The sequence below is a fragment of the Chaetomium tenue genome (assembly GCF_020726465.1).
Source record: "Chaetomium tenue strain MPI-SDFR-AT-0079 chromosome Unknown F5144scaffold_6, whole genome shotgun sequence".
NCBI classification, from domain to species: Eukaryota; Fungi; Ascomycota; class Sordariomycetes; order Sordariales; family Chaetomiaceae; genus Chaetomium; species Chaetomium tenue.
Window position 1 is genome coordinate 3,482,501 of NW_027117334.1, and position 25,488 is coordinate 3,507,988.

The 25,488-nt window shown below is 56.5% G+C and overlaps 8 protein-coding genes across 8 annotated transcripts in view; 2 read left to right on the forward strand and 6 right to left on the reverse strand.

Annotated features, from left to right (window-relative positions):
- F5144DRAFT_369322 (uncharacterized protein) overlaps window positions 1-61 on the reverse strand; it is a 768-nt gene extending 707 nt beyond the window's left edge. Inside the window, exon 1 of the mRNA XM_066784471.1 lies at window positions 1-61. This exon is cut by the window's left edge and continues 707 nt beyond it. Coding sequence (XP_066640388.1) covers window position 1 — 1 coding nt within the window. The 5' untranslated portion in view covers window positions 2-61.
- A 4,399-nt stretch (window positions 62-4,460) lies between these two features.
- Window positions 4,461-6,512, reverse strand: F5144DRAFT_369487 (high-affinity glucose transporter RGT2). Its single transcript, XM_066784472.1, has 4 exons — window positions 6,218-6,512; window positions 5,819-6,144; window positions 5,314-5,760; window positions 4,461-5,257 (listed from the first exon to the last, which is right to left on the reverse strand). Exons 1-4 carry the CDS (start codon window positions 6,325-6,327, stop codon window positions 4,545-4,547), a joined length of 1,596 nt encoding a protein of 531 aa, XP_066640389.1. The 5' UTR covers window positions 6,328-6,512; the 3' UTR covers window positions 4,461-4,544.
- A 1,399-nt stretch (window positions 6,513-7,911) lies between these two features.
- Window positions 7,912-9,948, forward strand: F5144DRAFT_658676 (sucrose-6-phosphate hydrolase; the record flags this gene model as incomplete). The annotated part of the gene is made up of 1 exon (XM_066793214.1): window positions 7,912-9,948. The coding sequence occupies one exon, from the start codon at window positions 7,912-7,914 to the stop codon at window positions 9,946-9,948; it is 2,037 nt and encodes a 678-aa protein (XP_066640390.1).
- Window positions 9,949-10,795: 847 nt separating this feature from the next.
- F5144DRAFT_632971 (uncharacterized protein) lies at window positions 10,796-11,955 on the forward strand (the record flags this gene model as incomplete). The annotated part of the gene is made up of 3 exons (XM_066792518.1): window positions 10,796-11,022; window positions 11,087-11,376; window positions 11,445-11,955. Exons 1-3 carry the CDS (start codon window positions 10,855-10,857, stop codon window positions 11,953-11,955), a joined length of 969 nt encoding a protein of 322 aa, XP_066640391.1. The 5' UTR covers window positions 10,796-10,854.
- Window positions 11,956-12,175: 220 nt separating this feature from the next.
- Window positions 12,176-14,427, reverse strand: F5144DRAFT_369501 (uncharacterized protein). The gene is made up of 4 exons (XM_066784474.1): window positions 13,460-14,427; window positions 13,335-13,400; window positions 13,151-13,264; window positions 12,176-12,934 (listed from the first exon to the last, which is right to left on the reverse strand). The coding sequence occupies exons 1-4, from the start codon at window positions 14,138-14,140 to the stop codon at window positions 12,305-12,307; spliced, it is 1,491 nt and encodes a 496-aa protein (XP_066640392.1). The 5' UTR covers window positions 14,141-14,427; the 3' UTR covers window positions 12,176-12,304.
- Window positions 14,428-16,651, reverse strand: F5144DRAFT_369500 (GatB/GatE catalytic domain-containing protein). Its single transcript, XM_066784473.1, has one exon. It carries the CDS (start codon window positions 16,590-16,592, stop codon window positions 14,715-14,717), a length of 1,878 nt encoding a protein of 625 aa, XP_066640393.1. The 5' UTR covers window positions 16,593-16,651; the 3' UTR covers window positions 14,428-14,714.
- Window positions 16,652-16,772: 121 nt separating this feature from the next.
- On the reverse strand, window positions 16,773-20,760 carry F5144DRAFT_623570 (multicopper oxidase-domain-containing protein; the record flags this gene model as incomplete). Its single annotated transcript, XM_066792158.1, has 7 exons — window positions 16,773-17,586; window positions 17,666-17,724; window positions 17,816-19,172; window positions 19,332-19,513; window positions 19,558-19,640; window positions 19,679-19,872; window positions 20,714-20,760. 7 exons carry the CDS (start codon window positions 20,758-20,760, stop codon window positions 17,235-17,237), a joined length of 2,274 nt encoding a protein of 757 aa, XP_066640394.1. The 3' UTR covers window positions 16,773-17,234.
- A 3,072-nt stretch (window positions 20,761-23,832) lies between these two features.
- F5144DRAFT_498061 (aspartic peptidase domain-containing protein) lies at window positions 23,833-25,416 on the reverse strand (the record flags this gene model as incomplete). Its single annotated transcript, XM_066786247.1, has 4 exons — window positions 23,833-23,963; window positions 24,191-24,687; window positions 24,766-25,101; window positions 25,184-25,416. The coding sequence occupies 4 exons, from the start codon at window positions 25,414-25,416 to the stop codon at window positions 23,833-23,835; spliced, it is 1,197 nt and encodes a 398-aa protein (XP_066640395.1).
- Between the last annotated feature and the right edge of the window lie 72 nt (window positions 25,417-25,488).

The window sequence follows — 25,488 nt, forward strand, 5'->3', positions numbered from 1 at the left end:
TGCCCGCCAGGGCCGTGGAAGCCAACCAGCACCTTGGGTACCGTTGCTGGCTGCCCTCGCTGCTCTGGCTGCTCTGGCTGCTCTGGCTTCTCCCTTCTCATATACCCACCGACCAGGGCGCAGTGGGGCGCACGGGCCGGCGGGCTCTGGGGTGCATTTCTCAATCCCGCAAAACTCGTTTGTATGCGTTTTGCTAAAAATGGGCTCGCTGGCCCGCGACCACGTACAAAGGTGCAACGGACCGCCGCGAAGGCTCGGTGGCCGCACCTCCCCAACCCGCCTACCCTGCACCCGCCCACCACATACCAACCGACCTACCCTGCACCTCCCACCACATACCAACCCACCTACCCTGCACCTCCCACCACATACCAACCCACCTACCCTGCACCTCCCAACTCGCCTACCCTGCACCTCCCTCTCCCAACCCACCTACCCTGCACCTCCCAACTCGCCTACCAACCCACCTACCCTGCACCTCCCAACTCGCCTACCCTGCACCTCCCTCTCCCAACCCACCTACCCTGCACCTCCCTCGCCCAACTCGCCTACCCTGCACCTCCCAACCCGCCTACCCTGCACCTCCCTCTCCCAAGTCGCCTACCCTGCACCCGCCCACCACATACCAACCGCCTACCAACCGACCTACCCTGCACCTCCCTCGCCCAACTCGCCTACCCTGCACCTCCCAACCCGCCTACCCTGCACCTCCCACCACATACCAACCCACCTACCCTGCACCTCCCAACTAGCCCACACTACTCGTTTCGTATAAATTCAACACAAAAAGAAAAAGGAACGAATAGACAAATCAATATATAGATTCACCTATACCTAACCTACCATGTTTAGATGCCAACTCTTATAAAATAGAAAAATTAAAATATCCTCAAGAGTAAGCGAGAAATATCTCCCCCCCTATATAGAGCCGCCTCTGCCCCGGCCACTACCCCGCAACCTACCCTACACCGGCCGAGGGAGCCCCCTACCCTACTCTATATACCAGCCAGAAACTATCCAGACCTCCGCACGGCCCGGCCGGCATAAGGGTGAAAAACCATCCTCGGTTTCTCAAAAGTTGTCGAGCCCTACTCCCTCTCCCAACCCACCTACCCTGCACCTCCCAACTCGCCTACCCTGCACCTCCCTCTCCCAACCCACCTACCCTGCACCTCCCTCGCCCAACTCGCCTACCCTGCACCTCCCAACTCGCCTACCCTGCACCTCCCACCACATACCAACTCGCCTACCCTGCACCTCCCACCACATACCAACCCACCTACCCTGCACCTCCCACCACATACCAACCCACCTACCCTGCACCTCCCAACTCGCCTACCCTGCACCTCCCTCTCCCAACCCACCTACCCTGCACCTCCCTCTCCCAACCCACCTACCCTGCACCTCCCTCCTCCCACCAAGTCGCCTACTCCCCAACCCACCTACCCTGCACCGACATCCCACCGCTCCAAGACCGCCCTCGCACCAAGTCCCTCCCTCTCCCAACCGGCCTACCCTGCACCGCGGCCCGGCAGGAGACGGAACGGCCGATTCGGCCCCGCCACCATCGCAACACCACCAAGTCCCCCGTAAGGCTCGCCGAGCGCGTTCGCGCTGGCGGGCTCTCGCTGGGAAATCTAGGCGAAGAAGGGCTTACCCTCAGCAGATCGTAACAACAAGGCTACTCTACTGCTTACAGGACCCTTTCGCACAGCTAAGTCGTCTGCAAAGGATTTGATCCCGCGCGTGCCGAAATTACAATACGCGAATTACCGCCGACCACTTCGAGGCCGGCGGAGGAATCGCCTGCTAAGATACGAGGCCGGAGCCTATTCTTATACGTCTACAACGTGCGGGTAGTATCATCGCGTTCTGGCATGGATTCTGACTTAGAGGCGTTCAGCCATTATCCAGCAGATGGTAGCTTCGCGGCACTGCCCGGTCGGACAACCGCAAAAACCAATTATCTGAATCAGCGGTTCCTCTCGTACTAAGCTGAATTACCATTGCGATGAGTTCATCAGTATCTACCCTTCTATTCTAAGTATTCTTAAATAATTATATTATTATTAAGAGATGTTAACGAGGACTTAAATCTAAAGGTATACTCTCTTTAATAAGAAGGATAAGGGATACTAGCAGTGTGACGGCATGTCCTAACCCTAACCCTGACCGCAACCCGACTGGTGGTCTGTGCGCCTCCCACCTGTGCTTTCCCACAGTTGTGCGAATCCTGTAACGTATATTATAAGCGAATGACCCATATAAGCGAGTGACCCACTTTCTACGCGACGCGATACCTTTGCACCCAACATCAATTTCCTCAACCATCTGAGATGCCACCTACTTTAAGAGAAGACCGGATAGTCTTGGCCCTCGAAGCTCTTCAGAACGACAAGAATCTGACCGAACGAGCCGCAGCTAAGATATATGGCGTCGACCGTAGAACCCTAGGTCGTCGTCGCGCCGGCAAGCCTGCACGACGCGATATGCCAGTCAACTCGCGTAAGCTCACAGATGTCGAAGAGCGTACGATAGTTCAGTATATACTTGAACTGGATGCGCGCGCATTTCCCCCTAGACTGCGTGGTGTGGAAGATATGGCCAACCACCTGCTCCGCGAACGCGATGCGCCCCCTGTCGGCAAGCTCTGGGCCCACAACTTCGTCAAACGCCAGCCACAGCTCCGTACACGTCGTACACGTAGATACGATTACCAGAGGGCCAAGTGCGAAGATCCAAAGGTTATTGGCGATTGGTTTACGCTTGTGCGGAATGTGAAGGCCAAGTACGGTATCCTAGACGACGATGTCTATAACTTCGACGAGACTGGGTTTATGATGGGTATGATCTTCCCAGGTATGGTAGTTACGACCTCAGATGGCCGTGGCAAGGCAAAGCTAGCCCAGCCTGGTAATCGCGAATGGGCGACTGTGATCCAGGGGGTTAACGCCCTTGGCTGGGCCATCCCTCCATTCATCATCCTGGCCGCGCAATACCACCTCGCCAACTGGTACCGCGAGTGCAATCTACCACTCGACTGGCGCATTGCGACTACCGACAATGGCTGGACTACCAATGCAGTTGGCCTTGAGTGGATCAAGCACTTCGACTACCATACGGCGCCCCGGACAAAGGGTATATACCGGTTGTTGATTCTCGACGGCCACGAAAGCCACCACTCCACCGAGTTCGAGCTCTACTGCCGGGACAACAAGATCATCACACTCTGCATGCCTGCACACTCCTCCCACAAGTGCCAGCCACTTGATGTTGGCTGCTTCGGGCCACTGAAACAGGCATACGGTCGCCTGATCGAGGAGCTGATGCGCGCACACTTCAACCATATCACCAAGCTCGAGTTCCTTTGTGCCTTTCGCGAAGCCTTCTTTGCTTCCATGACAGAGAGGAATATCCAGGGCGGCTTTGCAGGAGCTGGCATCGTACCATTCGATCCAGAGAGGGTGCTTTCTAAGCTGGATGTCAAGCTTCATACACCAACACCCCCAAACTCCCGGCCTGGTACTGCACAACCTTGGGTCTCTAAGACCCCGTATAATGCCCAGGAAACCCACTCGCAGTCAGACTTCATCAAGACCCGGATTGCCAGCCATCAAAATAGCTCCCCAGCTTCGGTGTTAGTTGCAGTTGACCAGCTTGCCAAAGGTGCAACGGCTGTAATGCACCAAGTGGCTCTTCTTCAATCGGAGGTCTCTTCGCTCTGTAAGGCCAACGAAGCACTAAGCAAGCGCCGGAAAGCCAAAAGAACACGTATACAGCTTGGAGGGGCACTTACTGTACAAGATGCACAGGATCTACTGGACCAGAGGGATGTGGGTAAGGGGGCACTGCAGGAAACACAGCCGGATAGTAGTGGTACAGGGGGGGCTCGTACGAAGGTTCGGCGCTGTGGTACATGTGGCAAGCCTGGCCATAATGCGCGCACTTGCCAGGAGGCTGTAGAAGTCGCTGATACAGCTATTTCCGATGTAATTGTAGTTAGTTCCTAGGGCTGTTGTATTGTAATTGTAGATAGTTGTTGCAAGGTAGTGGAGACTGGGTCACTCGCTTATATGGGTCATTCGCTTATAATATACGTTATCTTGATTCTTTTCTTTTTTTCTCTTTAGCTTTAGATTCACGTAATTGAGTGGGATCATTTGAGCCTTTGTGCCTCTATTCCTCGCTCGCTCGTCACAAGCAGCCTAGTTATGATTTATAGCTGTAACTTTGTTTAATTCCTAGCTGATTCTATTAACTCTTAGAGATCATAATCTTTCTAGAAAAAGAGCAACTAATCTTTCGGGAGATTCCTATATATCGAGTCCTTTGTACCTCCTTTTAACATTCTTCCTTACATTTCAGATTCGCTCCTAACTCGCCTCCAGAACTCCTAAAACCCTCTGCCTCTGTGCCTCGTAATACTAACGCCTCTGCCCTCTAGCCCTGCTACTATCCTTTCTTGCTACCCAATCTCAAGGACTGCCCCTAGCCAACCTTCAATCCTGGGCGGGAACTTTCACCCTTCCCCTTTACATTCCTTCCTAGTTTACCTTCTCCTCCTCCACTATTTCTCCGTGCTCAGACACCACCTTTTCCTTCCCGTGCTCCCAGGTACCAGTAGGCTTCCACTGAGCTGACTTCCGTGCATCGGTAACCTCGTGGTACAGCTGATCGACTTGCTCAAGACTGAGACCCTTGGTTTCGTAAATCATAAGCCAGACAAACAGAATGCAGAGGAAGCAGGCCCCGAACCACACAAAGAAGATCTTCGATTGCAAATTGGCATAGCCATCTCCATAGTTGACGAGGTATGGAGTCGCATACGCAATGGCCCAATTCAGCAACCAGTTCGTGGCCGTGGTAATGCTGAGAGACTTTGCGCGAGTCTTGAGGGGGTAAATCTCTCCTGTGACGACCCAGGCAAGAGGGCCCCAGGTCGAGGCAAAGAAGAAGATGTAGATGCAAACAAAAGCCACAGCGGCTTTCTGTCCCGCAAGGCTCGTCACAAAAATCTCTCCGTTGGCGTGCTGACCGGTAGATACGGTGCCGCAGACTGCGACGATGAGTTGTGAGACACACATGCCGATGGCTCCGAAAAGCAGGAGCGGTCGTCGGCCCCATTTGTCGACAGCATACAAGCCAGGAATCGTAGAAGCTACGTTGATAGCCGACGTAATCATCGAGACAATGAAGCCGCTGGAGACTCCAGAGTTCTGAAAGTACTTGGTTCCGTAATAAAAGATGAAGTTGATTCCTGCAAAACAGACTCAGTGCTGTTCGGGAAGTGGAAATTGAAAGATATCAACCTACCCGAGAGCTGCTGCAGCGCCTGTAAACCCATGCCCGTGAGCTGTCTCTTCAGCATTGGTGGTCTGAAGCAATCCAGATAAGAGCCTTGTCCCATGGTCATCTCATATTCGTGTGTGGCTTGGACTTCTGCCAACTCGGTTGCAATGGCTTCGTGGTTCACTGGCAAGCGTCGAAGACGGCTGAGCGAGAGTGCCGCTTTTTCTGCCTTGTCTTGCTTGATCAAATACCGAGGCGTTTCGGGGAGGACCAGCATGCCAAAGAATAGGATAAGTGACCATGCCAGCTGAATACCGATTGGGATGCGGTATGACCCGGTGTCGTCTCGTTGCGAGGTAGCATTGTTGACAAGGGCCGCGAGGAGCAAGCCAATGGTGATAGCCCACTGATAGGTGCCAACGATGAGCCCACGGATCCATTTGGGAGCCGTTTCGGATTGGTACAGTGGAACTGTACGGAGCAAACGCTGTTAGTGTAAATCACCAAACGGCACATCGAATGAACTGACTTTGTGCAGATATCAAGCCGACACCGAAACCGGCAAAGAAGCGGCCCGCTAGGAACATCGGAATTGCCGTGGCAACCGTGTGTAGGACAACGCCCAGGTTGAAAACCCACGTGGAGACCATCAAGCCCAGACGGCGGCCAAGATAGTCTGCCAGGAAAGGGGAGCAGAGGGCGCCGAAGAAGGTGCCGGCCGAGAGAATGGACACAATGGCGGACTCCTGGGAGGCAGTGACATTGGGATTTCCATGGGCATCGATGTAGCCCGTACTGAAAAGTCGTTGCCAGTAGGGCATAGCCAGCACCCCGCTGATCGTGCCAGTATCATATCTACGAGTGTTAAACGGTTAGCTCGGATGTACTGGATGGCTCGCACTCATCTCCCGCGGATTATTAAACGTACCCGAAGAGAACACCGCCAAAGGCTACAAACAGACCAACAGCGATAGCAGGCCATGTCTTGCCTGCAACGTTCTCGGGCCTGGTTATGGCTAAGCTCTCGAGCACGCTCATCGTGGCGAGGCTTTTGAGGCGAGGCTTTGCGAAAAGGCTGCCGTTGAGTGTCAAGATGGTAAAAAGGCGTCTGGAGAGGAACACGAAGGCTTGAAGTATGTAGCTAGAGCGGCCTGGAACTTTGTCTGCACAGAAGGCAGCGAAACCGCCCCTTTTATCCCCAGAGCTCCATCACCATGGCATCGCATGTCGGCGGAAGACTACGGATCCGTTCGGCGCAACCGCGGGCTTGACGAGAAAAGATCAATCTGCCCCTGGAGGTATGTTCTCCCGTTTTGGGACGTCTTTGCAACACTCCCGCCGAGAGCCGTGAGATAGCCAGCGGGACTTGCTTGGTCTTGCCTTCGACCAACCTCCCATCATGGCCCATCTCACCAGGGCCGGGACCGGGCCACGGCCAGTGATGGATACCGGCGTCGGTGAAAGGTCCAATGAGGGTTCGATGATTGTGCTATCTCCCCATCGTCAACAGCTCCCAAGCAGCTGAACAACGACAAACGGATCCGCTTGCTTCGCGTGCCGATGACGCCCATCTGGCGATTATTGATCCTCATCATATGAATTTCTCCACTGTATGATGTGGGTTCAGACACATCGGGCATCCCGTGGTAGTATGTACACATCGGCCACCCCGTAGCGTTTGAGGGTGTTTTCGGGTAGCCAATGACGACTTGTGATAGCCAACTTCCCATGCAACACAGCATAGTTGCCGGCAGGTCGTCCCTGGTAAAGGTTGCACTTCTAGAAGCATTCCCTGCAGTTCTCAAATCCTTCCATGCATCGAAGCCTTCCATGCAGTAGTTTGTACAATTTGGGATTAGCTAGCCCACGTGGTGCAGATGCCCCGCGAGTCTACTCGTGGATGTGCTCGCGAGAGGCGGGGAAGAGTGGGAAAAGGCGGGGGAGGGTGGGGAGAGGTTGGGGACAAGATGGTGGAGTTGTTTCCGGGTCCTCGGCCTCGACGAACTTACCGCACGGATCCTCAAGCATGGTTTTGTCCTCGAAGGCGAAGTCCCTGGCACGATGGGCCCGTTCGCCAAAAATACCGCAACACACCACTAGAGGACAACTATGGCCAAGAAACTTGCTAACCATGTCAAATCGCGAAGTTGGCCGTTTGTCTGAGCGCTAGGCCCATGTTGGGGATCCGGTCCGGCACTGCTGTGGTCCCTGGAAAGAGTTGCAGGTTCTGTGGTTACATTGACTGGCCTGTATTTTGTGTTAGGGGTGGGCGTAGTAAAACAACGTTGACTGGATATCCCACATTAAAAGCGGATGTTTGACGACGGTGCCAAGCCCACCTATGGATCATCCCCTCGAACACCGTGGATATAGGGACCGACTGTCGGAGCAGGCGATGTTCACAGGCTGGTGGAGAATGAAGTGGGAATGGAGACTAGTGTTAGGATAATTCACGGCATGCCCGAAACCCCGTTGGCAGACCCATTCATTGCTGGCGATAGACATTAGAAAGTATAAAAAGGCACTCTTTTCGCCGCCGACAAGCAAGATAAAAGGATTAGCATTGAGCTCTACAGCATCAAGATCTAGCACCCACCCTGAGACGAAGACACTACCTTAGACATGGCGACCCCTTCCACTAAGCTCATCAAGCTTGGGTTGGCTCTCTTGACAGCCTCCAAAGCACTCGCCGATCCACTCCCAGAACAGCCAGAATGGCGATCCAATGAGCCCCTCAACCCTGGCTTCGAGACTGGCAATCTTCAAGGCTGGCAAGTCGTTCATGGCAATGCCTTTGGAGACCGCTCCGTCACCGATTTGGTGTCATACTGGGGCGGCCCCTTTCACCAAGACCAGAAGCACTTCATCTTGGGTACCGCCCAGGCCGGAGAGTCGGCCGTAGGCGAGCTCAAGTCAGGATTGTTCCGGGCGAGATCTTCTCTGAGCTTCCTCATTGGCGGGGGCTATGATCCGGACAATCTTTATGTTGGCCTCGTCAGAGACCGTGACGGTCAATTGCTCCTGAAGCAGACGGGGACCGACGACGAGGCCCTCATCCGCATTGTCTGGGATACCAAGAAATGGGCCGGCCAAAAGGTCCACATTGTCGTCCACGACAACAGCACAAAGGAATCCTGGGGTCACATCAACTTCGACGACCTCCGCCTCGGTGATGATGCACTTGGCAACGGGCGAGGGTTGACCTTCCAGACCATCGGTCAAGCAAACCAACCACCGGCACACAGAGGCCAACCAGCATGTTCACTCTACGCCAAGGACCCGCTGCGCCCGCAGTACCATTACACGCAGTACCAAGGATGGATCAACGACCCGGCCGGCCTTGTCCAGTGGAAAGGGCGCCACCACCTCTTCAGCCAGTTTTACCCAGACGCCCCGTTCTGGGGCCCCATGCACTGGTCTCATGCCGAGAGCACTGATGCGGTCCACTGGCGCGAGCTTCCTGTTGCCCTCACTCCAAAGGCGGCGGGGCCTGGCGACGACTCTGGACGCTTCACCGGCAGCGCCATGGTTCATGGGGACGAGTTACATCTCGTCTTAACCGACTATGTCGACACCAGAGCCCACCCCGATGCAGTTCAAGAAAATGTCATTGTCGCTAGTAGCAGGGACGGTGTCAACTTCACGCTGTCTCCTCGCAATCCCGTCATTCCTGCCCCTCCAGCGGGAGCCCCTGCCTTTTTTCGCGATCCCAAAGTCTTCCATGACCCCACAGACAACTCTTGGAAGTTGGTTATTGGTGCGTCGAACGGGGCTCAGGGCCAGGTTCGGTTGTACCGTTCCCAAGATCCATTTTCCTGGTCCCACGTCGGCGTCATGTACACCGGAGATGAAAGCACAGACGCGCTTTGGGAATGCCCCAACTTCTTCCCCGTCGACGACAAGTGGGTCCTCTTTTATGGTTCCAAGGGGGTGGGGATCTACGAGACGGGGACTTACAACGGCTCCGTGTTCGTGAGCGAGAAACGTGGTCTCGTCGATGCCGGCCCGGCGAGCTACGCAATGCAGTGGTACAAGGATGAATCCGGCCGCAACTTGGCCATCTCCTGGATGGCAAACTGGCCAACCTCCAAGTGGCCGAGCCGTGCAAACGGCTGGGCTGGACAGCAATCCATCACTCGGGAGCTGTTCCTCAGGGCCGACGGCGGCTTAGGTAGCCGTCCCATTGCGGAGCTCGACAGCCTTGCAGCTGGTCCTACTAAACGGTTGGGCCCGCTCCGGGTCGGCAACAAAGCCGTTACCATCGGGAACACCAACACGGCGAGGCTGAAGCTCACCATCGACCTCAGAGCGACGAGCGCCTCCGCCTTTACGCTATCCTTGTTCCAGTCCCGCGCAGAGGCTACGCTTCTCACGTACAATACCAGCAACCAGACATTGACCTTAGATACCACCAATGCTGGCTATGGCCAGGCCGGGAAGTGGGAAGCGGTCCTCGCGAAACCGGCAGACAACAAGCTAACACTGGACATTTTTCTTGATCGCTCGGTCTTGGAGGTTTTTGTCGGAGATGGTACTGTTATGTCGGCGACGGTGTGGCCTCGATACCAAGAATCGAGAAGTATTAGCGTCGTGGGGGAGCAGGGAACCGTGGTCTTGAGCGCCGCCTCAGTCACGCCCCTCGGTTCGAGCTGGTGCTAAACACAACTTGAACACTCGAAATGCCAGCCAACTCAAACCATCTCAGGTGTCGTGTCCAAGTTCATGTAATTAGTCTGGGACGAGAGACTGCCGAACACCTGGTAGTGTGGTGTTTGGCCCCACCGTTGACTCGAAGATGGGAGAGAACTGGAATTCGGACACGACGGGACTTTTACTCAGTTATACACGGTATCAATCCCACGACTGTACGGCTTGCGAGGAGGATCCTCGACTGGCTGATGGACTCGGGGAGGCTGCCGATGTACAGCTTGGCTAGGAGGCTCGAGCTGGAAACGGCGGCCTGAAGCGCCCCCGTTCGGAGGCCAGGAGGCCTCCTCTCTTTGTATACGTAGACTCACCAGAACGAATCGTTCCTTGATTGTTGGTAGGGGTTTTTCACCCGGCCCGGGAGGGCACGGTTTTCCTGTACACTAAATAGCAGAGGGTCCGGCACGCCCTAGGGCATAGCGGAGTATGAATAATAATGTAATTAGTCCGCCACTTTCAAGGCCGAGAGAATCTGCTTCCCGGCCACAGAATGATTAATAATCGTTGATGGAATATTTCCCTGCTCCTACCATGCTCCCAACCTCTTTCACATGCATCAATCCCGCACTCCGTTTATATACACCCCCTGCCCCCGCTCCCTAGATGCACGCTAAGTAAGGTAGCATTACCAAGAGCGACCCCAGGAATGACAAGTCTGGGGTCAGACACTAACCAACTTCGTCACTCGTTCGGAGTTGTCCCCCGCTCTCGGGAAGTGTTATATGCAACGGTGGTGCAAGTAGAAAAACCCCGGCCTTGCTCGACTCGGTCTCTCACAGAACTTCAAGTTGCTTTTCTGACACTTTGTGGTTCCACCCTTTCTCACTCAAAGCCTCAAACACCACCTGAGCCGTCAAGATGGGAGAAACTGCATCCGGCCAGCAGACCAAGCCATCAGTCCCCGGCAAACTGACGCTTGAAGCATGGTCGCAGGGCTTTATGGTCGGGGCTTTGATCATCATGTGGGGAATTACCCTTGCAAATATGCGGCGAGGAGTGCTGCTCCATAAGCTGATCTTGCTTGAGGTCGGCATCCCCCGAGAATTTTCAACCGTATGATGGCGGCCCCATATTGACAGTAGCCTCGCAGCTTCTCCTCGCTATTCCAAATGGCTTCTTCATCTTTTTCGATCCCCCAGCTTGGGGCTGGTTCCTATCCTCCACCGTCATCCTGCTCATCACATCCTGGACACTCCACAATGTCATTGCGTGGATGAAGAGCAAGCCGTTCTTGGGACGCCGAGGCAACCTCATCTATATCGGCACCGTTGCTCTCGTCCAGCCCTATTGGATTCTCGAGATATACGCGAACTTTGCCTACTTCAACGGCAATCACAGTGATCTCTTCGTTTCAACACGGCCGTACGAGGCGGTTTTCAGGTATGTAACGCTGTTCTGGACGTAAAGTGGTTTCTTGTCTTACGGTTTGCTGATGTGCCGGCAACCAGAGATCCGTGGTGGATATTCACCATCGTCAATCTTTTGTGGAATATAATGTTTCGCTACGAGCTTGGGTTCATCGAGATTGTTCGAGTATCTCCTCGTTTCGGCATCCTGCTTCTCTGCATGGCCCTGAGCGTCATCAGCATCATCATCGACCTTCTGTCCGTAACCTCGGTAATTCCAATAGGCGTCATCAATCCGTTCTGGAAATTTGCTTTTGTCTTCAAATGCTTTACCGATAGCATTATCCTCGATGACTTCAAGTCGGCTTTGGACAAACTCAGTCACCATCGAAGGTCTCAGATCCTCCCATTCAATGTTCTCGATGACATAGAGTCGGAACGGGCCGGGAAAAAATGCAAGTGGCCGGGGAATTATGGCGGAAAGCCAGATAAAAAGACAGCCATGGAGATGGACGGGGGTCCCCAGAAACCGGGCATGGAGTTGGACGACTGTGGTATTTCTTCTCTATCTCCAGCTGTCATCCTTCATGTAGAAAATAAACCTCGAACGTGAGCGTGATAATTTGTTCGGTTTCGGGTGCCAGTTTCGGAGTCCAGTGATTGCGCACTGAGGACGTGATGCTCGGGGTTGTTCCCAACCTCATCCGGCGACGATATAAGATCACCGTTTCTCGTATCGACCCTCGTAGGGACTAGGGTTTCAGATAATGTAGCATGCTTGAAACAGGCCAATGTCTAACAAAGTCTAACTACAATCTCAACAGATGTGTAGGTCTTGGATGGCTGCGACCATGCCAGCAATAACCAAGCATGAAATAACAAACAAGGTTACCGTAGTGTACACTAAACTTGTTGACCATGCCAGCAGCCCGAGCACGAGCACTTTCCTCCCCAGCCCCTTCTTAGTTCTCAGCCACCCACTGCTCCTCGAGAAGGTCGGCGCGTTCCTCGAGAAGGTCGGCGCGTTCCTCGAGAAGGTCGGCGCGCTCCTCGACGCTCCGCACGCGGCGGGTCAGGTACTGCATGTCCCTGTCCTGGATATCCAGCCGCGCGGCAAACTTGTCGATCTCCTCCCGGACGAGGACCATGACGATGTCGAGCTCGGCAGACCGCAGCTTGCGCCGCTCGCGGTACTCGGCGAGGTGCCAGTTGACGGCGGCGGTGACCGCGGCCATCTTGGCCTCTAGCGTGGCGGCGCCGTTGTTGTTGCTGTTGCCGCTTTGGGGAGCTGCAGCGGATGGGTCCGCAGTGGTCGCGCGCCTAGCAGCCGCGGCCTGGCCGCCGACGCGCAGCGGCTGAGTGGCGAACAGTTTGGCGTTGAACGTGTCCGTGGCGAGGTCCTTGACGTTGTCGTAGTCGGAGGGGGAGTCGAGAGGGAAACAATCTTGGTACTGAACCGTGCTTTTCTTCTTGGTGGTTGGGGACGAAGGAGGGGTGGAGACGGGCGTGGTAAGCCGGCCCAAGTCCTCGTCGTCGTCGTAGTCGTCGTCGTACTCAGGCTCCGACGAGCTCCAGGACTCGAAGCGCAGTGTCTGTTGGGGAAGAGTCAGGTGGGTGAAGATATGAGGGGGGTTGTCCGCTTGGGAAATTCGGGATACAGGCGGGAGGGAAGATGGAGCGGCTCGACGAGGTACAGGGGCTCCGTGTGGAAGATGTGGAAGATGTGGAAGTGAGACTTGGCGTGGAAGGTGAAGAGGGCTTGATGTGAATGCCAAAACAGCATCAAACAAAGTGAAAAGATAATTTACCGAGACATCACTGTCGTCAGAACCACCGGCGTCAGACATAGCGGTATCATAATCAGCAGCCTCGGGAACAGAAGTGTCGGAAACAGCAGTGTCGGGGACGCCGCCGGCATCCTTCTGCAAAGGAGAGATTAATGTCAGCTTCTGGTTCCCTCCACAACTGATAACACGGTCGCCTGAAACATACCTGTTCAGTGTTGGGAACAACAACGTCCGAAACAGCGGGGATGGAGGTGCTGCCATCATCCTTCTTCTGTGAGGGCGGGATGTCAGCTTCAACAGCTGATGAGACAGCCCATGGATTGTGCATACCTGTTCGGCGTCGGGAACCGTCTCGGGCATGCGAAGAAGGAGTAGAGCGCCGGCAATGGCCTTCTCCTTCTCCAACTTCCGCTTCATCCTCTGTTGCCTCTTCTTTTCCTTGCGGATCTTCTTCATCTTTTTCTTTTCCTCCTTCTTGTTCTTTCCCTTCTTGCCCCCCTTCTTCTTCTCCTTGTCTGTCTTCTCGTGCTCGTTTTTATTATTGAGCCCCTCCTCCTTGTTCCTCCTGCTTGAACGGGCCGGAAAAACCAGTTCGGTGCTGTTGGGGCTGGGCTCGTCAGACGGCACGCGGCGCTTCTCTCCACGGGGAGAGGTTTGCTTGGCGGGCGAAGCCGGTGAGACCGGCGAGCGCGACGGATGGGCAGCGACGCTCCTGTTAAGCTCTATGGTGCCCATCTCGGGAATCGGCCGGGCGCGTGTCAAAGCTCTAGAGCGAAGGTTGGCTCGAGGGGTGTGGGGGTGTGAGCAGAGCGAGGGACGAGTGTTTAGGGGGTTGACGAGGTTGGCACTCCGGAAGATCCGGCGAAAGAGGCGATGACGCAGGCGGCAGGGTCCGAAGATGCGGCTTCTTCGCATGCTGTGGCAGTTTCTGTGGACGGCCGCAAAGACAGGAAGAGAGCCGTGTGCGTGAGCCCTCGAAGGGAGACATGGGGGCACTTGAACGAGATGCATGATGTCCTAGGTACATGGGAGCAGAAAATTCCTTTCCATGTTTTTTTTTGCTAGAAATCAGTTACACAACCCGGCTGGCTCACTAGGCCGGCTCTCTCATCGTGCCGCTTCGCGATGCTTGCTGATCAAGCACAGTCTCCAGGGAGCCCGAGGCGCGTTCCCGGAGTTCTGATTCGACGTGCAGAATCTCGCAAACGCTTCCCACCATGCCGGGGCATGTCTCTACCCGTTGCGTTGCCGAAAATGTGGCAAGCATGCCGCTTCCCGTCATGCACTAGGACGGGAATTGCGCAACGACGCGCACAATTACCCGACAATTGTTCAGTGGGACTCGGAGAGGTTGGAGGATCATGACAATGGATGGATGCTGTCGCCTGATATGGCTTGATACGGAGGGCTTGACAAGCCCGGGTACGGTGACAATTAATTGGCACTTAGTTGGCGGGGTGGCTCATTGCGGATGTGGTGGCAGGTTGAGCAAACTTTCCCTTCATGCACGTATGTACATTGTGTCCTCGTCGGCTCAGTCATCTCGATGCAAACCAACGAAGCTGGGGCCCGGGGGGTTGTCCAATCACTTTGCCTCCTCCTTTGGAAGATAGACATTCTCCAATCTTGCCCGCAACACTCTCTCAGCAGAGGCGGGATCCATCCGCTGCTCGGTGCCGGCCCGCATCATTTTTCCCACAAGGAACATGAGCTTCCCTTGTGGGAAGACCTTGGCCTTGCCCTGTTTGAAGCGCAAGAATTCGGCCAGGACCTTGTCCTCGCCCTCGACCACCTGGTCGGCAAGCTCCTCGTATTCCTGCTCGGATAACTCTTTAAACCAGAGGTTGCTTGCATCAACCGTTTGCGTGACGCCGCCGGCCGATATCTCTCCGCGGAAGACGCCCCACAGCAACTCTTTGGCAACTCTGGCTGTGATTTCTCTGCGGTGAAGGTGTGACAGGATGGCAGCCAGGTCCGCCGACGGAACACGGCATTCGCCGTCGGCAGTCATGCCCAGATCGGACGACAGCTCCGTGAGCTTTCCCAGCTCGTGGAGACACCAATTGGCGGCGAGCAAGGCGTGCCGCTGGTCGGATTTGACATCACCGACGAGTCCAAGCCGATCCTCGAGTGCATCAAGGACATTGTAAAAATACTCGACTCGAGCCCCATCGTCCAGCGTCATGAGTGAAAGGGCGTCCTTGGCGCTCAGACCGTACGTCCCGACTAGCTCGTCGATTTCAGCATCGGGCAACACACCCAACGACGACGCCAAATGGCCCACAAGGTCCTCGCCGATGACGACCGGCCCAATATCCGGGTCGGGCATGTACCTGTAATCCACCTCGCCCTCCTTGCCGCGCAAACGGCGCGTCTCTGTGCTCCCCAGCGACCAGCCGCGGGTCTCACCCTCGACCACGCCCCCCGCCTCCAAGACGGCAATCTGACGGTCGCGCTCGGCAATGATGGCGTCCTCCACGGCCTTGAAACTGCTCAGGTTCTTGATCTCGGTGCGCGTGCCTAGCGGCACCGTCGCGAGATCGCCACCACCCTCATCCATCCCCCGCACGGAAACGTTGACGTCGGCGCGCAGGCCACCAGCCTCCATGCCTGACACGCAGGCGTCCACGGCAGCCAGCAGCATCTGCACCTTGCGCACCAGGGCGGCGGCGGTGGCCGGGTGGTGGATCTGCGGCAGGGTGATGATCTCGACCAGCGGCAGGCCGACGCGGTTGAAGTCCAGCCAGTGCACGTCGCCCGGCTGGGCGGTCGTCTTGGCCGTGTCCTGCTCCATCTGGACCTGCTTTATCCCAATCTCGACGCTGTCGCCGTCCTCGGGGGCGATCCCGTCGCGGGCGCGCAGCACGATGCGGCCATCGCGGGCGAAAGGGTGGTAGTATTGGGTGATCTGGTATCCGGCCGGCTGGTCCCAGTGGAAGTAGTGTTTTCGGTCGAAACGGCTGACGGGCTGGATGGTGCAGTCGAGGACCAGGGCGGCGCGCACGGCGGGGATCAGTGTCTCTGGTTGGAAGAGGGGCTGCGAGCCCGGCATGGCGACGTCGAAAAGGGCGACATGGCTGTTGGGCTTGTCGTTGAACGAGGTCGCGGCGGGGGAGAAGAGCTTCCGGGCCGTGTTGAGCTGGGCGTGTATCTCGATGCCGACGGTCAGTTCCCAACCGGGGACGGTCTGGTTGTCGGCCTTTTTCTTCTTTTTCTTTCCCGTCGCTTTCAAGGCCTTGGCGTCATCTTTCAGCTGCTTTCGAAGTGGGATGACGTTGGCGGGGGGCGGGGTTGAGGCTGTTGACTTCGTCTCGATTTGGTTGCTAAATGTTCGGCTTGGGTTCGTCTGGCGGAACGCCGCAATTGCCGAAACTCGTGGAGGTCGGATGTGCAGACAGCCCCGGCGGTTGAGCTGGCCGGTGAGGAGGTACCTGCCCAGTTCTGTTGTCGAGACCCGTCTCATGGTGCGTTTTTGGTGGTTGCCTGTCCTTCTTCCCGTGTTTGCGACGCATTGTTCACCCAAGCTTCGCGGGTACCTGCCAAGCATTGCGACTGAGTGCGCTGGGCGGCTCTGGTCACACTACCGACAGCTGCTGCCAGCCGTTCAGCGCGAATTCTCCATTTCTCAACGTCCCTTCGTTGTCATGGTTTCCCTCGTGATTTCTTCAAGTTTCTCTCAATTGAATGCACACACGGGTTTCCATCAACCTCGTAAAGAACTGGTGTGACGTCAGAAAAGAGCTTCGACTCAATATTTTTATTTTTGGCCGTCCCTTTTTCTTTGTTTTAGGATCATTCATCAGCCAAGTCAATGCCACAATCCGCCGTGATGCTCCCAAGCAACGACAAGTGCCGGTTCTTATCACTCTCAGGTCTGGACGGATCCATGTTCACAAGACAAAAAAAAAATGGAGAGATGTGTTCATGCATAACTAAAAGTAAAGAGGCCAAAAATACAACATCTGGATGTCCAACTGCTCGCCTACTCCTGGGATCGCCGCACAACAAAATGACGAACAGGCAACCCAACCCCGCGATCCAACCAAGGGAAACAAGTAACTAGCAAAGCAAAAAACCGCCCACCCCTTTCCATTCCCATTCCCATCTAGATACCCGAGTCATCCTGCGGCCAAACAGGCGACCACGCCTTCCACGACGCGCAGACGTCGTCAAACTCCTGCCTGCTAACGGCATCGGTCTGGATATCCGACTGGCTCTCGACAAACTCGAGCGACAGGCCCTGGCTGGCGTGCCAGGCGATGTGGCAGTGCACCAGCCACGCGCCCGGGTTGTCGAGCTTGAAGGCGATGGCCAGGTAGCCGTTCGCCGGCAGCGTCGCCACGTCGCGCCGCGACGTCTTCGTCGTGTTGAACTTGGACGTGTCGCCGTCGAACATGCCTACCTGGGCCGCGAGCACCCAGAAGTCGTGCCCGTGCAGGTGGATCGGGTGCGCCAGTCTGTGGAGGGGGAAGAGGAGGTCAGCTTCTATTGAGGGGATCGATGACGGTGGGAGTTTGAGAGGGGGTGGTTGGTTACCTGAGGTTGCTCGTGTCTTGGATGACGAGGACGGCCCATTCTGGGTCGGTGCCGGACGCCTGGGATGGACTGGTCAGCACATCTCTTCCTCATTCCTTTCTCCCTTGATCGTTTTCCTTTCTCTCTCCAAGCGGAGGCAGGGAAACTCACATTGACAGGCACAACGTTGTACTCGGTCGGGAAGAGGTTCTTGCCCTCGAAGATCTGTCCCATGGTCGGGTCCGCCCAGTCGAGGTACAGGCTGCTCGTGTTGATGGTCCACTTGAAGTAATCGTCAAACTTGGTGCCCATCTCCTCGTACACGACACCACCGCGCATGTTGCCCACGTCCACTTCCAAGTGCGGCACCGTCTTCCACGGCGCCTCGCCAATGCAGTCCTTGGCCGGGTCGACGCTGCTCTCCGTCTGCGGGTCCGCCGTGCTGCTCGCATCATACCGCACGATGCCCGTGATGTCGTCCGCGTTGGTGTTGATACCGCAGTTGGTGTTCCACCCGCCCCGCAGCCAGTAGTCGCCGGGTTGCGCGTTGGCCTCGACAATCACGTCGTACCGCTGCCCGATGGTGATCTGCACGCTGTCGGTGGTATATGGCGTGATCGGCACCAGGTCGTGCGCGATCACCTTGAGCGAGTGCCCGTCGATGCTGAACTGGAACGCCCCGTCCACCGCCACGTTGACCAGCCGGATGAGGTACTTCTTGTTCTGCTCGAACACCATCTCAAACTTCTTGCCGCCGCCCACGCAGCGCGCGTTGTCCGATCCGCTGCAGTCGAACGTGTTGGTGCCGTTGATCAGCCCGTTGGGCATGGTGGGGGGAGCTCCCAGCTTGGCCACGTGCCAGTTGGTGAAGGCCTCGACGTGCGCCCAGTCCTGCAGGAACAGCAGGCCCAGGTCCTCGTCGTAGTTGTCCGTGGCCGGCCCGCGCAGGATCATGCCGCCGAAGAGGCCCTCGGCGTACTGCAGGCTGAAGTGGCTGTGGTACCAGGTCGAGCCGTACTGGGTCACGCGGAAGCGGTAGGTCATGGTCTCGCCGGGCGCGAGGCCGCACTGCGTCACGCCGGGCACGCCGTCGTTGAGCGCGTTGTTGAGCATGCGCAGCCCGTGCCAGTGGATGCTCGTGCCGTTGCTGGCCATGTTGTTGGTCACGTGGATGATGACCTCGTCGCCCCAGTCCGCGATGATGGTCGGCCCGGGCACCGTGCCGTTGAACGTCATGCACGACCGCTCGAACCCGTCGAGCGAACAGGGCCCTTCCTCGACCGAGAGCCAGAACTCCTTGGGGGGGCCCGGGTTCTCGGGGAAGACGTCGTAGTAGTTGGTGTCGATGTCGTACTCGCCCCAGCAGTTGCGGGTCTCGGGCGTGTTCTCACACCCCGCCTGTCGTGGTTGGAGGAGGCCATCGGGGGTGAGGGGGATGCTCAAGGCGAGGGCGCCAGTGACTGTGGCAAGGAGGGAGAAGATAGACTGCCTCATATTAGAGGTGAGCGTGTCCTTCTGGAAGAAGACACTAGACAGATAGAAGAGAGTCAACGAAGGTGTCCCAAGGTCGGGAGATATGAGGCTGGTGAGTAACGAAAGACCTTCTCAACACCTGGCTGGCGTCACTTACTTATACTTCTCTCTAGTCTCCTTTCTCGCGACTTCATGGCCGGCAAGACCGGCTCACTCTGACCCTCGAGCTTCGAGGCGAGGCGTCCTCCGAGCCGGAAGAGCCGCCGCACTGGGCACATCGCCGACGTTGCCGCGTCTACCCTCATGTGCTGAGTCTCCTGAGTCACGCATCAATAGTCTGCGGGCGGTGCAGTTGGGGGTCGTCTCGATGGTAATCTTAGCCGTGCCGCGCAGGGACTTTGCAAGCAGGCAGACAGGCAGGCACGCAGGCACGCAGGCACGCAGGCACGCAGGCCGGAATGAGTGCTGTCCGTCACTTTGGGTATGTCGATGGAGTGGAGGGCGCCCGGGAGTGGTCGGGAAGCTGCTGCGCGCAGAGCCGCCCCCAACCGTCCGGGTTACCGGCCGGTGAGGTGGGTGGAAGCGTGGAAGCCCAACCCTGCCTCGTATCATACAGGAGCCCTTCGCGCGCAGTCGCCAGACCGTGGCCCGTGTCAGAATCCAATATTTCCTGCACATGGCCGATCCTTCCCCCAATTGGGACCTCATACGGTTCCTTGGGTCCAAGCCCCTGGGCGTACTCATGCACTAGAGCCCTATGACCATGCAGGGGAAGTATGTATGGGTGTACAGCATGTGTGACACGAGGGCGCCACGCGGGGGAGGGGTTGACGTGCGTGCTGAGAAACCAAGCTTCACATATCTGTTACTATTCCCAGAACTCGTGTTGCCACTTGCCAGTAAGACTTGGTTCCTAAGCAACAAAGTCCTCCTCCAATCTGGCTTGGTCTCTTCCCGGAACGTTCCCGTCACAAGTCGTGCGGGCATGTAACAGGGTCAGTGTGCCAATATTCTTCCCATTCGGGATATTTCTCGCGCCGATCAAAGTCGCTTCCCTTCCCTACATTCAGACATGTTTCCCGCTGGCGTATGTCCAAAGTAGTATTCCGTCCGCGGGATGTGGGAGCCACCGGGGCCAGGGACGGCTTCCAGGGGCCTGCGTCCGCGTTGACGCTGCCGCGTCCAAATCAAACGCGAAAGAGACTAGTAACGCAACACAAACGTAAGCTCTGGTTAGCGAGAGCCGTAGCGAAAATGCGGTTCGGTGGTAAACGAAGTAAAAATACGTGGGGGCCCTACGAAATGAGCTAATGGGAAGACGTCTGGTTTCAACTCTGCTCCCTCCAGAGACATGGGTGGGGGGGATTAACACAAGGGCCGTCGAATCCTCACTCTTCCTTCGTCGATAATGCCAAGCGTTGATTGGAGGTTGTGGTCGGTGTCACAAGTCACGGCCGGGGGTTTGTCCAGGGTAGGTAGTGCATCAGCAACACTTCCCGGCTCGGGCAAATACATAGTACTACCCCTCGAGGCTTATGTTGCAATCGAAGCCTCGCACACGTGGTCTAGAAATTTGACACGCCCGGCTGGTGGGACCATGGAGATTTTGGACCGGTAGGGCCGGCAGGGCCCGCCGGGAACATGATGGCCCCAAGGATTATGCAGGAACCTTACATCCAAACTTGTGGACTCTCTGGGACAGAGTGCTGTTTTGTGAAGATCCGTCTCAGATCTTCGATCCAAAGTCTGGGGAGAGGCGTTCTTCAAATCGAACAATATGCCCAGCGGGACACATCCAACACCGACGGAGCTTTCATGCTCGGCTATCGCGGGTAGACACCACGCAACTCGGAGAATTCTTGCATGTTTGAGTTACATTGTTTGAAGTGCCGGCATTCGGGCATCTGCTCGGCCATCTGCTCGGCCATCTGCTCGGACCTCTGCTTGGGCCCGTTGACATGGACTTTGTCGAAAAGACGTGCAGCCGCGGAGGGTTACAGCCGCTCCTTCACGAAGGCTGAGCCCCTGATTGGTCTTGGTAGCGGGATATCAGGAACGACTAGTGGTGACCCGAGGTGCAGGTTTGTGGCTGGAACGTCGGGAGTTCATCCCGAGCGGAATGGCACCCCTGCACTGTCTTGAAATCACGAGGGAGCGCCATCCATCCCATCCCCTGAGAGCGCTGAGCGGAGATACGGAGAAGCCGGGCGTAACTAGCGACCAAGGGCACCGCACCAGGCAACAGTGCTTTGCCGAGTTATCCGTATACCGGGGCGGTTCGGGGCTAGGCCGTGCTACCCCCGAGCTTCGAAGCAAGGGTTTATCACAGGAGCGAGAATCCTCGTTGTATGCACTTATAGTTATTATTGTTGAAGATCTCATGGAGGGGTTGTTACAGAACCAGCCACGCGCAATTAATATCGACGCAGGCTAAGATCAAGCAAAGCTGCCCTAACCCGGTACTCGGTTTTAACGATGAAACCATCTCGTTGATTAATATATCTCCGTGTGACAACCCTTGCTTAGACGAGTTCGCCAACCTGTTCTGGAAAAACATCCTTGGCGCCACAACAGCATCCCAGTCTTCCAAATCCCATACGCTCGGTTGAGGATGTCAATGATGCGGTTTCGCGGCACAGTCAGTCCTTCTCAGCGCACTCAGCTAACGGAATACGGCTTCATGTTCCGCCAGCGGCCACGGCAATGAATCGGAACGCACTAGACGGGCAACCAGAGATTCGAAGCAATTTCATCCCACCAGATTAGTCACATCACCTCCGAGTACTCCTAGCCTCTTCGACCGATTCTCCTGCTCGACTTTCCACCCCCACGAGCCAGCATTACGCCTTGCAGGGAATGCCCGGCCCCCAAGGCCGATTTCAAGACGGTGCGCAGCGATTGGATAAGTTGCATTAACCTTGACGAAAGGTGGCCATGCCGGGCTGGCCACCAGATTGGGCAGAGCACGAGTTTGAACGAGAGGGGTAATCACCGTCCGGAGACTTTGTCTGAGTTACACAGCAAGTCTGATGGCTTCTAAAAATGCTGAATAAGATCCTTCTAAGAATAGCACAAGGTCTAATACTTTGGCAAAGCCAGATTCAAAACAAGGACATGAACACCTGCTCCTCCGTCCATCACCACCCCCGGGCTGCATGGCCACCCACGCGTCACCAAGGCCAGCCAATCTTCATGCATACCTCCAAGATACGACTGATACGAATTCCAGCTGAGCAGTAATCCATGCATTGGTAAGACACACCGACCACAAAGGAAAACATCGTAATAGAGCCTTAACGCAGACGTCCCACGCCATCAAGTCCATCGTGCAAGCTGATACCTACCTAGGTATTTTGTTAGCAAACCTAGGCACTTAGCTCATGTGTAACGCATAGCTCTGCGGCTATGCTCGGGACAACTTACTGTGACAAATGAAATCTAAAAGGTAAGTAGGCAGTGCCGTCTAACCTCTCGCTTCCGTCTAATTGCCGAGCGATCTGCCGACGACGTCGGTCCGAAGGGGGAGAGGAAGGCGAAGAGGGGGGCGGGGGGGGGGGGGGTGTAAGAAAAATCAATAACCCAATCCACCACATGCACCCAAAATGTAAACCGCACCCGAGCCGGCCCTAGCCCGGGCAAAATGCCATCAGGTCAGCCAGCCAGCCCATGACTCAGACCTCCGCCTGCGTGTAGAACCAGCCCGGCCGCTGGCGTCTGGAACGCCGGGGCCGCCAGGGTCGGGGCTCGCAGGCGCAAACCCATGCGTCATATCCGCAGCGGCGGCAGTTGCGCGTGGTGCTGTGCCAGTAGTGGCAGCTGTAGCTGTAGAAGGTGACGTGGCGGCGGCAGGTCGAGCACCAGTCCGTCCACTGCACCAGGCCGCGCGGTCGGGTCATCTTTGGGGGCCGGGATGCGGGGATAGATATAGCGGGTGGATGATTGGTGTTGTTGTCGTGTGTTTGGTATCTTCAGAACGAGGAAATAATAATGAAGGTCGGCACGGTGGTGTATTGATTGATATTGGGGAGTCGACTCTTGGCTGAATTCGAACTTGTTCGGTTGGACCAAGTTTTTAGTTCAGGTTTGTGAAAGAAGAAGGAAGCCAAAAGTGGTGTCGCCATCCCATGGTGCCCCATCATACTTCACCTTATATTAACATGTTCAGAATATGATTTACGACCAAGTCACCATGTCGACGCCTCTTTCAAACACCTGAGGGTCGCAGGTGCACTCAGCCAGCGTTGTCCTGCTGAGACACCTTTGCCTCTGAGCTCGACGCCGGACACCCAAGAAAGCCAAGAAAAGACAGTTGGGGTTCTTTTAAGAGAGTTTTGTACACGTTCTTGCCTGAGGTGTGATCGCTTGCCTTATGAGTTGCAGCTGGTGGGGGGGAAGAGGGGGATGCATACAACACGTGGGAGGGGCACATCGAAGCGGCAGGCGACCAATAGTTGACCTCGCGTCCCTGTCAGCCGACCACTTTCGCTCCCGTCGACTCAGCCCTACACTGGTGATCAACTGTTTCACATGAGACCGAAAACTACTGTATCTCGTGGGCCTAAGAGAAAGAAAGAAATGATTTAAGTATTGCATCATTCGGTGTCGGCAACGACTGCCCCTGACTCCTGACCCTTTTCCATTCCAAGTCAAGACTGGAGCGACTCCTTCCGCCCAGGCAACAATTTGATCTCCCTCACCACCACCAAACCCCGCATTCAGTCCTTATCCCGATGAGACGGCGTCGCAAATCCCATCGTGTGCTCCACGCCATTCCACACGGTATAATACGACCTTAGCAACGGCGTGCCCACGATCCACGCTGGGCGGCCACGGATCGGCTCGCGCGCTGTGACGAACCTACTCCAGGATCCTATCCTGTTAGGGTTCAGTGAAGGTAATCTTGCAAAGGATGCTTCGGTTCGGTGCAGCCAAAGGGTGCACTGGTGATAATCGTCCATTATCACTGAAACCCGGTGATAACTGTTCCCATTGGTTCTTAAGCGATTGGCTGCCGGCGTCCTGCGCCTTCGGCTGCGACCGCCCCGGGCCGCTTCTTGGGTCATTCTGTGACACGCGCAACCCGCTCCGGGTCCGTATACACCCCCTGACAAATCCCCGGCATGCCAGGATACTCGCCCACATTCAGATACTCCTTCCTCACCACCGCCTCCACCTTCCGCTCCGCACTCCCCAACACAAACGTCACATCCCTCTCCGCGCGATCCAACACCCCACACGGCGCGCCCCACGCCCCACGCTCATCCAGCGGCCGAATCTCACTCGACATGCGGCCGTACAGCTCCGCGGTCGTCTCCCGATCCGGCGTGATGATAGTCGCACCGCCCGTATCCACCAGCGTGACCGCATCCGTCGAGTTCGCCAGCACAGGCCCGTCCCCCACCCGCGCCCCGCGCACGTCCACCACCCACCGCCACCGCGACTCCGATAGCGGCCAGTTGAGCGGGATCGTGCGCAGCGTGCTGGGCACGTACTGCGAGCGGTCCGTGCCGCCCAGCGTGAGCACCCCCGCGCGGTGCGGCCCGCGCGTGAAGGAGAAGCTGAATTCGGGGCTGGGGAGTTGGTTCGTTGCCACGAGGTGCCAGAATACCGGCTGGTACTCGGTGGTGGTGCCTTGGGTCTCGTCCCACACCGCGTAGGGGGTGGAGTCTAGGCCGAAGATGCCGTCGGGGGGCTGGTCGCGCAGGCCGGAGGAGTAGTTGTCGCAGATGAGGAACTCGCTGGCGGCGGGGCCGCGGCCGCCCATGCGTACCGTGTCGGTGACGACGGTGCAGTTGGCGCCTTGGCCTTCGGGGGTCGAGGTGGTGCCGCCGCCTTGGCTGCCGAAGGTCACTTCGAGTTGGTAGCCCGGCTGGGCGGAGAAGGTTTGTGACGCGGCTGGGTCGTAGAGCGGGTGGTTGCCGCAGGTGGTGCAGTTTTTGTGGGCGATCAGCATGAGCGAGGCGCCCGTGTCGAAGATGAGTTTGCTGCGAGGGAGGGTTAGAAACGGGCGGGATGAGGTAGGTACAGTACCGAGGTGTATGGGTCGGTCTGTCTGTCTGCACTTACAATTTCTGCGGCGGGGTGCCGACGGTGATTTCGCCGTACCATTGCAGCTGTGTCTGGCCCCTTGTCCACACCTCCAGGTCGATGTTGACCGGCCGCCCGTAGTCCTCGGGTTTGGTGTGGCCGCCGAGTTGGAAGGGAGACATGTGTTGGGGGATCGGATCCAACGAGGGTTTGGTTTCGGGCAGTGCTGTCCCCCATGCTGGGCCGAGCTGGAGAGCGATCCAGAGCAGCATCTTCATGGCCGTGGTGGATTAGACGATAGGGCGATCAGGTTCGGGCTAGGTTGGTATCGTATCGTAGTCAGC